At 41.0% G+C, this 16,242-nt stretch overlaps 1 protein-coding gene across 4 annotated transcripts in view; it reads right to left on the bottom strand.

Annotated features, from left to right (window-relative positions):
* RYR3 (ryanodine receptor 3) overlaps nucleotides 1-16,242 on the bottom strand; it is a 551,601-nt gene that overhangs the window by 243,594 nt on the left and 291,765 nt on the right. For all 4 annotated transcript variants that reach the window (XM_073012013.1, XM_073012015.1, XM_073012014.1 and 1 more), the window contains exon 19: nucleotides 6,711-6,903. In XM_073012013.1, coding sequence (XP_072868114.1) covers nucleotides 6,711-6,903 — 193 coding nt within the window. The remainder of the gene's footprint in view (nucleotides 1-6,710; nucleotides 6,904-16,242) is intronic.

The following is a 16,242-nucleotide window of genomic DNA, read 5'->3' as shown; positions in this document are numbered from 1 at the left end:
CAGAAAAGAGGCAGCAACTGTACAACTGCTATGCAAAGACTCAATGCTACCTGACAATAGCACTGACTCCATCAGACACGCTTCTTCTCCAGTCTTCTCTCCCTGCGGCTCAACTCTAGAGGGGTCTGCAATAAGAGCTGGCCAATCAGGGAGGGGCAGACCAATGTGGAGAAGTAGCTGCCTCATACTGCAGGCCCAAGCTGGGGGAGGGCTCAAGCTGTAAACTGGACACAAATTTTGATTTTAGATTCAAATAGACAGAACTTTCAAATAACTGACAAGATTGTTCTTGTTCCTAAAGGTAGCAATAAAAGCTACAGGACCTACCCACGAACTTACCCAGGGCCAGAAGTCCAGAGCACGGAGTTACAGGGGTAGAAGACACAATAAAGTTAAATCTACCTCGTCCACTTCTCTCAGTAAATGGGTTACTTGGCACTTAATGTTTACCTTTTAAATCCTTTGCCTCATTCATAAACAACAAATGTCCAATCAGAGTGTGAATCTCCCCTCTCTACAAGTTTTCCTCCCTGACTCCTTGAGTGCCATGGGATCACCCAGCATCCCCGAAATGTTAAATTTAAAATAAAAAAGAGAATTAAAGAATTGATTTCATTACAATTAGTTTCTCTTTATCCTCAGATTTTTCTCTACATTAATGGATTTTAAAAATCAAATTCATTAATCAATTGAATCCTTTCTACCACAGCTCTTGTGTCATTTTCTGGGGTTCTTCCCATAACTCAGATGTTCCATCAGCTCTCAAAGATTTTTTCCGTCTTAAAGTGTTTACAGTAAGCGACTCTGTCCTTAGATTCTTTCGCCTCAAAGATGAGCAACAGCTTCAGTAAGAGCTGCCTGGGAGTAGTGAAGTTTTGGGATGTGTAGAGGAAATGTTTATTTACTTGACTCATTTTGAAAACACAGGACAAATTATATTGAAAAATCTCTGCCAGCATTTTCAACTTCGTCTTTGAGATTTGTGCATTTTTGCTTGTTAATTTGCAGGAGAGAGGGGACTACCTGTTACAAATTCCCAGATTTGAAAGATTGACCCAGTAATTTAAAAAAATAGTAAAAATCATGACAGAGCTGTGCTGTGCTCAAAGGGGTGACTAACGTTCCTTTCGTTGGGCTATCGTATTATTATTCAGAGCTTGCTAGCAAACGTGTAAAATCTCTTTAGTCTTACTAGATGTCTTATTACTGTTATCTGCTATTGAATTCCTCCCGGAGAGCTGCGATAGTGTTTCACAGAAGTAAAGGATACAAGCTGTGGTTAAGAGGAGAAAGAATTAGCCAGCTTTTGCTGACGTGAATTCAACTCGTAAGTCACGCTTCATAATTGCATCTTTAGCCCATATCGCTAAGACTGGAGAACAATCTGAGTTATGGACATTCCCACATTCATATTTCTTTCTGGCTAGTGTTTGATGAAAGCGCAGGGCAATCCAGCCAGTGCCCATCATGTTCTCTGCAGAAGTATATTTATCTCAGCAATAATTTCCACAGCATTGACCACAGCAAGCTGGAAATAGCTAAGCTGTTGGTTACTTGAATTTTAGCCAAGTCTGGAGAATACCAACAGAAAACAAACAGCAACCACAAATACTATCTTTGGATATGGTTATTTTTATAAATTAGAGCTGGCAAAAAAGTTATGTAAGATGATTAAAAAGATTTATGGGGAGTTTAACTATAGCCATAAAATATATTCTACCATGATAACTAACTCACTAATTTTCTGCAAAAAAAATTAGCACCCAAATTTCACTATATACTATGGCTTTCTGTATAATGCTCTCTGTCTGATTCATGCCATTTGTGGGGTGGATATAAGATCAACTTTTAGTAAGAGCTTCCTGGCATCTAAGTAATTCAACCTTTTTGGTGGGCTATAAGGTACATATACCTCATCCTAAATTCTATTCTATAATGAATAGGGTTGTTACACTGGGGGCTACTGCACTAATAATACTGTCTATAAACAAACCACATTGAGAAGAAAACTACAGAGGAATACTCATGAAGAGAAAAGAGGCTATGACATTGATTTGTGGGTTTTGTCAGTAATTACTCACGCTAACTTTGACTTCACTGTGGGTAAATCTAATTGAAAAAGATTTTTGCTCTTCATGTAGCTTTGCTCTTCGATGATAGCTGGCAGGGACATCCTAATCAGGTATTATTAACAACATTGTTTGTAAGTATAAAAATTATTTAAAAAATTCAAGACAAGGATCTCAGTAAAGACCATTAAACAGGAGGAAACAGGCCTGTGAAAGAGAAATCTAATTTAGAAGCCATACAGAAGTTAAAAATAAATACGAGAAACAACTCTGAAGACTTGTATGATGGCAGAAAAAGAATCTCTTTCTAGACCGGCATAACGCTTTGCATCTTGCTGGGAGAGATGCTATAAAACCAGGCATGTGTTCTACAGTATTGGTGGAAACAATAACTTCTTTTCAATTTCATTATAAAACACATTTCTTTTCAATAAGATACTTTAATTAACTTGGAATTCATATTGTGGTTTCTCTTTCTAGCTCTTTGTTCAACTGAACTAAAGCAGTACAGAGAAGAACCGCTGGGTTTCAGCACCAAATCATACTTTACCAGTTGACGTAAGAATAACACCTGGGTTGTAGAATAGTCAATTGGTTTATTTTGATTTATGAGCAACTGGCTAGCCCCCAGCACAGGTCCTGCACCGACCCTGACCAAGGTCATCATGTGATGCGCTAGAGGCATTTCAGTAAAATGTATTTCCCAACTATGCAGGCCCTGTGATTCCACCTCTCTTCAAATCACAACATTCTGTGAGATCCGAAGCCAGGAATATGTCAGAGCTGATAGTTTCCTGAGAGACCGGAGGCTTGAGTGACTTCAAGCCCCGCTGCACATCCCACTGGCACTGCTTTTTAGCCTTCCACCTGTTCAGTTGCTACAAGCAAAAAGCTCTCAGAGCTAAGCTGTTGGTTCTTCAAGTCAACACATCTGGACCCTTTAGTTTCTTAAATTTCCTCAGCAGATGTGCCTCCTAAATGATTAGTCATCTCATTTTTCTTCTCTTGCAACTTTGCTTCTCTTTTATCTGTGCACTTAGAAGGCTGCGTGATCTGCTGACCTAGACACCAGATGCTAGAAACGTCTTCTACATGTGGATACCTTTGAGTCAACTATTTTTTCACCTGCTAACTGCAGTTCTTGTCAAGAGAGGATTCCAAAAAAATTCCCCCACTACCATCTACAAAATCACAGACACAAAAATCCTATCTCATTGTTCTGAGGGAGACAGGAAGGATGAAGTAATGATTAAGAATAATTACGCAATATTTGAAAACAGATATACTGTTCTCTAAACACAAAACGTGGAAAAGTCCATTAGCCAGCAGACTGGAGAAGATCCCTTCTTCATAGATCTAAATTTGCCTAAGTAGTTTTTTCAGATGACATGCTTGTGAAATAGACATACTCCCTTTGAAAATTGGTAAAAAACAATGAGTGGGACATGGGCAAAATAAGTAAAAGTGGGAGGAGTATTAATGGTGGGTGACCAAGGCCACCAGCTACATAGGCAAATGCAGTCCTGGGAACTGACTGCTCAGAGTAACCTTGTTCTTCAGGGAAGGTCCTGAGTCAAAGGGTGGAAGACCCCAACACTATTGTATTGTATTTATATTTGTACTCATTCTCCACTAAGGAGTGGAGTGGGGAAGATGGAAAATAGGGCTAGAAGGTCCTTTCCCTCTTCCAGAAGGCCTTTACTCCAACCAGTTTCTTTCTGGGCTTACAGTGCCTCTCTCGTCAACAACACTCCCCGTTTTCCACACACTTCTTACGGCTACCAAAGATAATAGCTCTCTGTGGTATCCTCACATATTTAAAAAGAAAGAATTGAGATGAAATATCCTCAGCACAGAAGAACTTTCAACTCTTAGAATACAGTGTCCGCAGATAGTGTAGGATTCCCTGGCTTGAATATGTGACGAGAAGATTTTCAGCCTCAGTAAAGCTTAATTCTACTGGTTCTCCATTTGTTACAAGAACCTCAGACAATGCCAATATGTAACTTTAGTATATTACATCCATTTATATGAATATGTTTGTAAATATGCTTGTGTATATATACAAACATACACACACATCCATCTCAAATTCCAGAGGGTGAGTACCATTCGCAAAGGACAATTCTTTACTTCTAAATAGTTTGTATAATTGAAACAGAACCAAAATCCTCCTTTGGAAAACGTATGAACATGTCTTGGTTTACCAATCCACATGAGGTGCTGAGGCCTACTAGAGTGGTTTCACCCCGAAAATCCCCTCACTTGGACCTGGATCCCTGAAACGGTTTCTTTGTGATCCCAGATCTCAGTTCCTGCTTCCCACACTCTCCTCCTGCCATGACCCTTGTCCAGGGCTTCCATGGACACTAGGATGATTCTATGTTGACTCCAGTCTCCTGCTCAATTGATTGTGATCTCTTTAAAATACATGGATGAAGAATGGCTGGGAAAAGTTTAGGAAAGAAGGGTTATTGTGCGGTTTTGCCTTACAGACATTAAAATGTATAACGTGGTTAAAATAATTAAAAATAGCATCCAACTGGTAGGTACAAGGAAAGAGGCAGAGAAATAGCAATAGTATATAGGAAAGCAGCATGCATAGCACAAGCCCAATTAAATGAACAATATTTAACTGTGTATATAAAAAGCTAATATGATTATCTCTGGGTGGTACTATTATGGGTTCCTGGTATTTTCTTTGACTTACAGTTTCTTTTGTGAAATAGAAAAACAAAAAACAATAGGAAAAAATCCAAGTTTTAAAGTATAAATCAGAAACTGGGAGAAATATTTGAAACCAATAAGAAACAGTTTACCATCCTTAATAAATATAAATTATTACACATAAGTATGTGTAAATATGTAATATATTACATATACTATATAAAGTAATATGTAAATATATGACATATATGTAACTATGTAAATATATTACATATACTATATGAAGTCAGTATATACAAAATATGTAAGATGTCTACCAAAAAAATGAGCATCAGAAAGGCTGAGAACACAAAATTAGCAAAAATACTGTGTTGGAAAAAGTACATAAAAATAAGCATAAAAAATGTTTCGCCACATTAGTAATAAAAAATCAAAAATTAATCCTCTAAGGTACAATTTTTCCAAATCAGCAAAGGTTTGAAATAACCAGTAACAGTAAAAATTAATAAGGATCCAATCAGTTGGACATTCCCATATGTTGCTTTAAATGATACCCCAAGCCCAAGTCCTTTATCTGAAATCATGAGAGAGGTGCTTCAGACTTTGGAATTCTTTAGAATTTTTTAAGAAGTTACCTGTTATGTACATTAAGCAGAAACTGCAGCCAGGCGAGGGGCAGTACATCATAATCAGACACATTAATATTTGTGCAGTTGAACATACAAATATTCACAAGAAGTAGAATAAAGGAAAGACTGAAAACAGCCTCATTTCTGCTGATGACAGTTCTGCCACAAAATGAGTTCAGGTTAGATTTTACTACAAAATGAGTTAGGAACAAATGTATGGTTTTCAGAGCTTTTTAGATTCTAAAGTTGTTGATAAGGAATTCTGAACTGTTCACAGAATCTTTCTCAAAATCAATTTGGCCACATAATTATAAATTTAGAATTTAAAAGGTACATGCATTTTGACCAATTTCAAGGAGGAACCAAACAGAAACATATAAAGAGTTATACTTCAGGATATTCATAAGAATTTTATTTACAACAATAAAAATGAAATTGGCATAGACTTGTAACAGCAGAGTAATGGCTGCCTTATGAAACAGTCAAATAAAGGGCTATTATATGGCCATGAAATCATTTTGAGAATACTCAATGACTCAGGAAAAGGCTCATTATTTATTGTTGAATAAGAGATAAGACATAGGCCGGGCGCGGTGGCTCAAGCCTGTAATCCCAGCACTTTGGGAGGCCGAGACGGGCGGATCACGAGGTCAGGAGATCGAGACCATCCTGGCTAACACGGTGAAACCCCATCTCTACTAAAAATACAAAAAACTAGCCGGGCGAGGTGGCGGGCGCCTGTAGTCCCAGCTACTCCGGAGGCTGAGGCAGGAGAATGGCGTAAACCCGGGAGGCAGAGCTTGCAGTGAGCTGAGATCCGGCCACTGCAGTCCAGCCCGGGCTACAGAGCAAGACTCCGTCTCAAAAAAAAAAAAAAAAAAAAAAGAGATAAGACATAAACTTCATATTTGGTGTGATACTAATTAAAAAATAGATGTATATTTGTAGAACAAAAGACTTGAAAAATATGCCAAAGTACTAATAAGAGATTATAGCTAACCACTGGAATCATAGGTGATTTTTACTGTATTGTTCATAACTATGTCTTTGAAGTTTTTCTTATAATGAGCATGTAATACTTTTATAATTATTAATTTTCTCTATAGGATTTATCCTATTAATCTTACTGTTTATCTGAGTACATAATACAACCCCTGGGGGAGGTTTTACCACTAGAGATGGAGCAAACGACTCTGGTTGGCTCTCGCCCTAGCACCATCACTGTCCTGGGGAACTTAGTTCACAGGACTGAAGCGCTGAAGGAGACTGCTGGCTTCGCAGCTCAGAGTGGTGGTGGAGAGGTGGGGTAACTGCTACTCTCCGTGAAATCACAACCATCACTTACTTGACACCTGCTGAAAAGCTCATCACAGGGAAGAAGAGCCCGTCTGTGTTGAAGTTCTCAAACATCCCCTGCACAGGCTGTCCATTGATGCGGAATGAAATGCTGGGCACCCCGAGGTCCAGGCAGCAGCTTACCACATCATCTGATCTCAGGAGGTGCTGGTTGATGGAAGCCACAGCTCTGGGTATCCGGCCTGGTGAGGAAAGAACAGGAAGAAGGCTGTGGAACTCTGGAGGCACCTGCGAGGCTGAGAAAGGTGCAGAGGCCCCCGGGGGAGATGGGGAGGTGTGATGGGTACCCAAGAGGTCCGGAGGTACTACTGCATTTGAAATGCAACTTTGCTTTTCCTGTGTGAGATGAGCAATGAGAAATGAATTCCTAAGCTGGCGAGTGGGCAGACTCCATGCCCGATTTGAGATGAGTCTCAGGGGAAATGCTCAAGGTGCTAAGAATGAGAAAGAACAAAAACTTAACCTGTTCAATGTGTGTTCAGACTGTGGCCTGGTGTCCCAAGTAGCAGACAGAATGCTTTTGCTGGTGTAGCGCTTCAGAGGTGGCTGGGGGGTGTGTGTGTTTAGTTTTAAGTGCCGAAAGACCTTTCTGTCTTCTACTTCCTCAAAAAGATTAGGCTGCTCTAGTGTTGAATAGAGAAGCCATCAGAGAGAAGAATGGCAAGGCTATTAGCCATTAAACTATGCTGCATAGGCTGGGCGCAGTGGCTCATGCCTGTAATCCCAGTACTTTGGGAGGCTGAGGCAGGTGAATCACCTGAGGTCAGGAGTTTGAGACCAGCCTGACCAACATGGAGAAACCCCAACTCTACTGAAAATACAAAAGCAGCCGGGTGTGGTGGTGCATGCCTGTAATCCCAGCTACAGGCTAAGGCAGGAGAATCGCTTGAAACCGGGAGGTGGAGGTTGTGGAGAGCCGAGACCATGCCATTGCACTCCAGCCTGGGTAACAAGAGCAAAACTCCATCTCAAAAAACAAATAAAAAAAACTATGTTATATAGTTTGCTTATTTGTTTTAAAGAACTTTATTATTTCAGGTAAGTGGGGAAACACATTGCCAGTTATATTCTGAATTGATTAAAAAACCTTTCTTCACATCTCTTTCATAAGATGATTTATCATTTCCTGACTTAAAGGAGTGAGGAAAATCACCTCTCTGCTTTCCTATCTCATATCGTCTTATTCTGGAAATTCTAAAAGTAAATATTAATAATTATAACCACCCACCCCTCCCCTATTGGGTTTACATTTCTATTAGAAAGAGAGCAACAAAAGGGAAGTTAGGTTTTAAAATAGGGTTTCCAGCAAAAGATAAAAAGATACCTTGTTTCTTGATTACAGAAGTAACATGTATTCATTATAAATGGTCACCACTTATACAGGAAAGTATACAAAAAGGCTGGGTGCTCATGCTTATAATCACAGCACTTTGGGGGGCCAAGGCAGGTAGATCGCTTGAGCTCAGGAGTTTGAGAACAGCCTGGTCAACACAGTGAAACTCTGTCTCCACTAAAAATACAAAAATTAGCTGGGCATGGTGACATGCACCTGTAGTCCTAGCTACTTAGGGGGCTGAGGTGGAAAGATAGCTTGAACACAGTAAATGGAGGCTGAGGTGAGCTAAGATCATGCCACTGTGCTCCAGCCTGAGCGATAGAATGAGACTCTGTCTCAAATAAACACAAAAGAAAAAATATAACTCCATAAAAACACTTCCAAATACAAATGTACACACACACTCTATTTTGAGAGAGTAATATGTATTTTATGGTGTTATACATATACACACTTTTTTTTTTTTGAGAGAGAGTCTCACTCTGTCGCCCAGGCTGGAGTGCAGTGGCACCATGTCGGCTTCACTGCAAGCTCCGCCTCCCGGGTTCACGCCATTCTCCTGCCTCAGCTTCCTGAGTAGCTGGGACTACAGGCACCCGCCACCACACCCGGCTAATTTTTTGTATTTTTAGTAGAGATGGGGTTTCACTGTGTTAGCCAGGATGCTCTCGATCTCCTGACTTCATGATCCGCCTGCCTCGGCCTCCCAAAGTGCTAGGATACAGGTGTGAGCCACCATGCCTGGCCCCACACACATACTTTTTATTCACACTGGGGTATCCACTTTTTATCCAAAATCTGAAATGCTCTAGAATCCGAAACATTTTGAGCACTGACATGATGCCACAAGTGGAAAACTTCATACTCAATCTCACGTGATGGGTCACAGTCAAAAAAGTCAAAATTCTGTTTCATGCACAAAATTATTAAAAATTTTGTATAAAATTACCTTCAGGCTTTACGGGTATGTATGAAACATAAAGGAATTTTGTGTTTAGAGTTGAGTCCCACCCCCAAGGTCTCTTATTATGCATATGCAAATATTCCCAAACCCAAAAAATTCTAAAACCTGAAACATTTTTGGTCCTAAGAATTTCAAATAAGGGATACTCAATCTGTAATAGATTCTAAACTAAGTGGTGATTTTTTAAATGGTGAAATCACTGTGCTCTTTTTAATTAATAAAAAGATGAGGTAGATCCCTCTAATTATTTTGGGTAATTGTCAAAGCCATATTGCATTCCCTCCCACTCTTCCACAAGCAGTAACAAGGCTCTCCTCTGTGCCAGATACTACACCTGGGACTGGAGATCAAAGACAGAAGACCTAATTCATGCTCTTAAGAAGCCCATAGTCTGGTGGGAAATGGACATTTAAATAAAAAATACACAATATGATAAATATTGGATTGACGGTATGTATGTGTTGCCTTCTAGAAGGAGAGGAAGACGCCTGGGAATCTGTCTGGGAGCATGGGACAACTTGATACCTGGAGAATAAAAAGCTCCCTAGATAAATGAGAAAGGAAGGAGCAAGAGAAGTGCCTAACATAGTTGCAGAATGGCTAGAGTTTGGTAAGGCTGGAAGGTGAGGGTTAATGAAGGCTGAATGAGGGAGATAGGACGAGGCAATAAAGCCGGACAGGAACACTGAGCTTGGACCACCTGCACAGCAAGAGTGCTGCTCCACACAATGTACTCAGTGCGTATCGGCAAACAGTCTGGGGTGGCCTTAGACTCTGTTTTATAACTTTAATACCTGGCTTCACCACTGAGAAAGAGGAACAAGTTCCTCATCGTAGCGCCTACAGGTAAAATTATTTAAAAACAAAACAAAACTGAGCCCAGGTTGAAGAGTGTAGGTTTGACTCTTTCAAATTTCTCCATTTGAGGACACTGAGTACCCTTAGCTCATTGTATGGAGTTTAGATAGCCAGCTCCCAGGATCTCTTCTTCCTCCTATTCAAGTCTGTTATGAAAAAAACCTATGATATTAAAATTCAGCAAAGCTTGCAGTAATTGTCTCACCTTTAAGATTTATCTTACCATTAAAAACAATCTTGCCTGCATAATTTTCTTTTTTTTTTAGTTTAACTTCTGGAAAATATCACTATAGTTACTTGAACAAATACTTTTTTTTTTATTTATTTATTTTTTGAGACAGCGTTTCACTCTGTCACCGAGGCTGGAGTACAACAGCAAGATCTCGCCTCACTGCAACCTCTGCCTCCTGGGTTCAAGTGATCCTTTCACTGCAGCCCCTCAAGTAGCTGGGACTACAGGCTCATGCCACTGCCCAGATAATTTTTGTATTTTCAGTAGAGAGAGGATTTCACCATGTTGGCTAGGCTGGTCTTGAACTCCTGGCCTCAAGTGATCCTCCCACCTCGGCCTACCAAAGTACTGGGATGATGGGTTTGAGTCACTGCACCCAGCCTACTTGAACAAATTCTAACGAATATTTGTGAACTGAGGAAGACCAGGAAATAATTGCAATGCTACACTGGACAATTGTCTTTAAAAGTATTCAGATCCTTGCTGGATAAAAATACAAATTCCAAGGTTCTTTAATGTTCTAAGAATCATACAAACTGGGACAAAACTGCCAAATGTTGATTCGTGACTCTGGTGTCCTCTCGCGCATCCTCTGAGGGTTCACTGTTGGTTTCTACACTGGCCTGAGGCTCGGCCACTAAAGACAAAGAGCAGCTTTTGTGGGTGATGCTCTTCAGCTGCAGCAGGGCTTTGATATCAACAGGAGCTGAGCTCTGAACTTTATTTAGCCAGAGCTGCCATATACCCTCCAGAGGAAATACGGCTGGGAGAATTTCTCCTGTCTGGCTTGTTCTTTCCATTGAAAATAACCACCAGGAGGAGAAATTATGCCCTCGTGATAAAAGACACTGTCTTTTCCCACCTTTTCTTCTAATAGACTGGGCTCAAAGTAGAAGTTTCCTTTGGAACATTTGCTAAGAAAAGTTATAAGCAAATTGAATTCATAGGCTGGGCCTATTTTTAAAGGTTGTACAGTAGGGAACAGAGTTGAGACTAATATTATCTAGAAATGAAAGGGTAACTTGATAATCACTGGATATGAAGTATATACTTAGCAAGTGCTTACAGCAATGTAATGGGAAGACTTTTTGGATTAGAGAGCCCATTTCATATAATATTCACACTGTAAAAGGTTATCTGATGAAGTATACCTCACTTTAAAATGTGAGTACTACGAAGAGTCTGAAATTGGAAAATGATGGAATCGTGGCATTGCTTTTCCATACTGTGTTTTATAAATCCCCTCACATGCAGAGAAAGTAATCTCCACCCCTGTGAGGGCTTTCATGGCTTCCTAATCATTTAGGAAGGGTCCTGTACTCCACATTTAAACAAGATGCAAATCCTTTCAACTGAGCTGCAATGAGGCAGCAAAGGGAGGTCGGAGGTGCCTTGGAGTCACAGAGGACTGAGTTCAAATCCCAAGCCCTTACCTGCTGCATGAACCAGGACCTATGATTTTACTAGAGGCTCAACTTCCCCATCTGTAAAATGGGCACAGTGGTACCCACAGGGATGCTGTAAAGAGACTTATTTGTAAGGTACCATTACTATCCTTTTGACTTTAATGAAACAAATAAATGATGTCCTGTGTACCACTTAAGAGGCAGTTTATCATAGCGGTTAAGGGGTTTCTGGAACCAGACTGCCTGGCCTCTAGTTCTGAGTCTGTCACTTACTGTGTGACTTTGGGCAAGTAACTTACCTTGGTGGACTCAAGTTACCTAATCTGTCAAACAGGAATAATGTCTACCTCATGAGACTGCTGTGAGTTTCAAATCAATTAGTCTATATAGCACTATAGAAGAGTGCCTCACACGCTGTAACCCACAGCAAATGCTATCACTGTTTGTGTTTTTTCAACTCCAGGAACCTTAATCATTAGGCTAACAGTAGAAAAGTTTGCCGGGACACTATAGGAATATTATACCTTTTATAATACTAGAAAAATGTAACAATATGGGAAATTACAGCATTGAGGGCTGAATCTAAAAAGTGATTTTAAACCTACTCTCTTTATTGAAAGCTAGCACTGAAAAATATGCACATTTTAAAGTATGTTTAATGTATTTGACCCTTTTAGAACAACCAGCAGAAATGTGACACTATGGAATGAAAAATGAAACTTGTTTCAAAGCGCTTTTCTAAGAGCAGCCTCAAGTGCTTTTTATGACAATAGGAACTCTGAGTAATTCTAGAGACCATCCACTGCAAGAGCCCTGGTTCTTATCTCTTCCAGTCTGAAGAAGAAAAACCGTCCCCTGGTTTGGAGGCTCAGGCCCACCTGAAGGGCCCAGGAAGCTCGGAAAGGCCATTCCAAACCCAATAATAAGAATTTTTTTTAAAGGCCACTTAATCAGATGCTGCACATCTTCAGTTAACCTCAGGGTGTATTACTGCAGAATTTAGTCCCTTCTGATGAGTAACAAGGCAACTGGAAACAGCGATGCTCAGCACTTGCACAGGTCCAGGCACTGCAGAGTTTGGCATTATAATCCAAGCACAAATATTTAGCCATTCGGAATGAGAGGGAATCCAAAGACAGAAAAGCGCTGCTCTTCTGCAGCTACTCCTCGGATCTTGTCCACATGGCACTGGCGTTGGAAAGGTCTGAGTCACAATGGGCTGTGTTTTATAAACACATACCCTGGGACTCATTTTAGCTGGGAGACAAGTGAAGTCCCCTTGTGCAAATCTGACTGTAGAGGTAAATTATCGTGAGGAGTCTTAGTAAATCAGGAAACACAATTTTACTCCATTCATTCGCTTCCATACTACTCGTCTCTTGGGATGGTGAATTCTTTTGCTTATTTCAATTCTGAGGAGGAAAAGGTGGTTAAAGGGAAGACATGATTTCTCCTACGAAACTTCCCCCAGCCAGTAACATACTGTGTAGGCTGCTCCGAGCAGAATTCACTCCCAACTGCTGTCCTGAAAGCCCCATCGAGGATCCATCCAGAGAGGGAAAATGATACCATCACAAAAAAGAGCCATTCCTCCAAAGAGAAGATCACAGCGTCTGAGTTGACCCTGGACTCTGTAGGGAGGGTTAGACAGAGTTGAGGCGGGAGATGTTCCCACAGCTGATGCCTGAAAATGACTTCCCAGGCTTCCATGGCGAAAAAGACCTATTAAGGCTGTCTTCTCCCCTACACAGAGAAAAAGCTCATTCTTACTTCCAGGATGTCACTTTGAGAATTCTCTTCTCATTCAGCATGGAACTGGGGCTCTTTATTCCCTTAGACAGTACTGGGGTAGCTCTAACTGGGCTATTCTCATGGTCTTGAGTGAAGTACCAAGGACTCTGGATTTGGTCTTAAAACTACAGTGGAATTCACAGATGATGAGGGAAGGTAGCTCATATTTATTGTGTATCTAATGTGTGTCAGGAACTCCGTATTTCTCATTTAAATTTCGTAAGAATCTTACATTATCCTCATTTTATCAGAGGAAAACGGAGTCTCTGAGAGGTTAATTTGTCCAGTGTAAAAAAAGAAACATGGGCCAGGCATGCTGGCTCACGCCTGTAATCCCAGCACTTTGGGAGGCCGAGGTGGGCGGATCACAAGGTCAGGAGGTCGAGACCATCCTGGCTAACATGGTGAATCCCTGTCTCTACTAAAAATACAAAAAAAATTAGCCAGGCGTGGTGGCAGTTGCCTGTAGTCCCAGCTACTTGGGAGGCTGAGGCAGAAGAATGGCATGAACCTGGGAGGCGGAGCTTGCAGTGAGCCAAGATCGAGCCACTGTACTCCAGCCTGGGTGACAGAGCGAGACTCCGTCTCAAAAAAAAAAAAAAAAAAAAAGACACAAAAGAAACATTAAGTGGCAGAGCTAGGATTCAAACCCAGGCATAACTCCAGAGCCATGCTGTTTGTTCTTGACTTTCCATTGACAAAGTGTTAGAGGCACTGTCATTCTTTCCAACTACTGCAAAATCTATTGTACTTTAATAAAAGTATGTTAAAGACCAATTCAAGGCAGTGGCTTAATTTATGCACATGACTAACTTTAAAGGTAATGACCTGGGCATTTAAATCTCAAATAAAAGGAGAATAATTTATCATGACCACTTTCTAATATATCCCCATCTACCCACCATTCTCTCCTATAGTAAGTTGGAGTGTTAGTTCCATTTCATTTCTCCCTCAGACAATTACCTTTCATCAGATAGTCTGAAATTCATGGCTGTCCTGGTGGGGGTCATTAACAGAAACTTTATTTCTTCAGCTGAAGAAATATTCCTGACATATTCCAATCCCTTCTGCAAGATACATGTTCCCTGCATGCTGGTTGGAGAAGTCAGAACGATGCCCAGACCCAGGAAAGCTTTGGGTTTTGGTGAGAATGAAAGGTATAAAACTCGTAGACATTGGTTTCTCCATGTCTCATCAGATGCCGGAGACTGAGGGATGAAATCCCTGGAGTGCACCTACATGTACAAGGCAATACACCATCAAGTGCGGGTCATTTCAGAGTCACAATCAGTTTCTGAAAAGCTGAGTGACCAGCCTTCTTTCCACTTCTCCAATCATAGGAGCCATTGCTAGTGATGTTCGGCGTGAGCCTGGAGCACCCAGCTTCCTTGGCTTCAGAGGAGACAGGAGGGGTGAGGGAGAGGGTGGGAAACTGCACACTCTTGGAATGATATACAATCAGACAGGATGTTCAGGTCCTGAACTGCAGAGAGCAGCCCTCTATGGATGCACCATGAATGGGTTCCATGCCTCCTGACTCACTGATGTATTCATTCCTCAAATTTCTACCGAGGGATACAGGAATAAGTAAGTGCCCCACGCAGTGCTGTGAAGTCAGAAAAAGACTAAGTAAATTTTTTCCCTTGAGAGTGATTAATTTCTCTTTGAAACAAGGGTCCAGTTTGCTTCACCCCAGGGTCTAGGTGAGCTTCATACTTCCTCAGCCAGTCTCCACACAGAGCCCTCTTCAGGTGTAGCTGGGCTCCAGAGAACGTTCTTGGGCTATGGTGCCGAGTGGGCGGGAGACAAGCAGAAGTCAGTAGGTGTGTGAAACAATTTTTCAAGTCAATCTTGTCAATTCCTTCACAGACTTAATCCTGCCATACTCAGGAGCTGCAAAGGTGCATGAGCATAAGGATTCTTCCTCCTCAGATCATTTATTCAGAGACAGTTTCCTGAGAACCTTATGATATCTCACGATAACCTAAGCTTAAGGTCACTACTTCATAGCCACAGGCTCAGTGGCTCCATGATAACACTATGAGAACAAAGGGAAGCTCCACCTCCCATGAAGAATTAGGGAAGGTTCAGTTGGGAGGAGGACAGCACAAGGTAAGACGTTCCCTTCACATGACCCCATCATCCTGCCATTTGGAATCCAGTTATGTCAGGACCACACTGTCCTCTGGGACACACAGAACATAAACGAAGGCTTTTTTTTCATTCTCCCCCCATGGTAGTGATCCAGGATAAATAGGTATACAAATAAATGTGTACAGCCTATTCCTAAAAGTTCTAAAGTGTTGAAGCTGAATGCAACATAGCTCCTAAAACAACAACAACAACAAAATTCACATAGACCAACTGAAAATAAAGACCAATTAAAAGAAGCATGTCACTGGGACCTGAGCTGACTTAATCACTGGTATCAGGCAATTAGGTTGTAACTAGAAAGCTAAGGGAAGGCGGAAAATGTGATGGGTTATGTAGTTACCAGTTACAGAAGAAAATATAGAGGTTTGTCCTGTAGAGATGAACTTTTCCTTTGTACTGGGTTTCAGGAAGAACGTGTGTCATGGTTACTTATGTAATGGGCACGTGGCACCATGCTTACATAAGGAATTTCCATAAGGGGCACGATGTCTCCGATTGCAGTTTTGCAAAAGATACAGAAAATACACGCTTTGGACAACACACCGGAGAGGTGGGGCTCTTCCTCCCGACGAAAGCCTGAGAGTTGATCTTGCGTTTTTCACCCAGGCAGAAGCCAAGACATTCCTCCACAGGCACGGGCCATGGACATGCTTGGGAAAAGCATCAATTATTTATCTAAAAAAAAGGAAGCCCTGAATTCGTTTAAAGAGGTTAGCACCTACTGTGTGTTGGGCATGGATCCAGATATTTTATAAACTGTATTATGAAGCAACAGGCTGT

The sequence above is a fragment of the Chlorocebus sabaeus genome, chromosome 26 (genome assembly GCF_047675955.1).
Source record: "Chlorocebus sabaeus isolate Y175 chromosome 26, mChlSab1.0.hap1, whole genome shotgun sequence".
Classification (NCBI taxonomy): domain Eukaryota; kingdom Metazoa; phylum Chordata; class Mammalia; order Primates; family Cercopithecidae; genus Chlorocebus; species Chlorocebus sabaeus.
The sequence above is the reverse complement of the archived record's forward strand: the minus strand, read 5'-3'. Positions and strand labels throughout refer to the sequence as shown.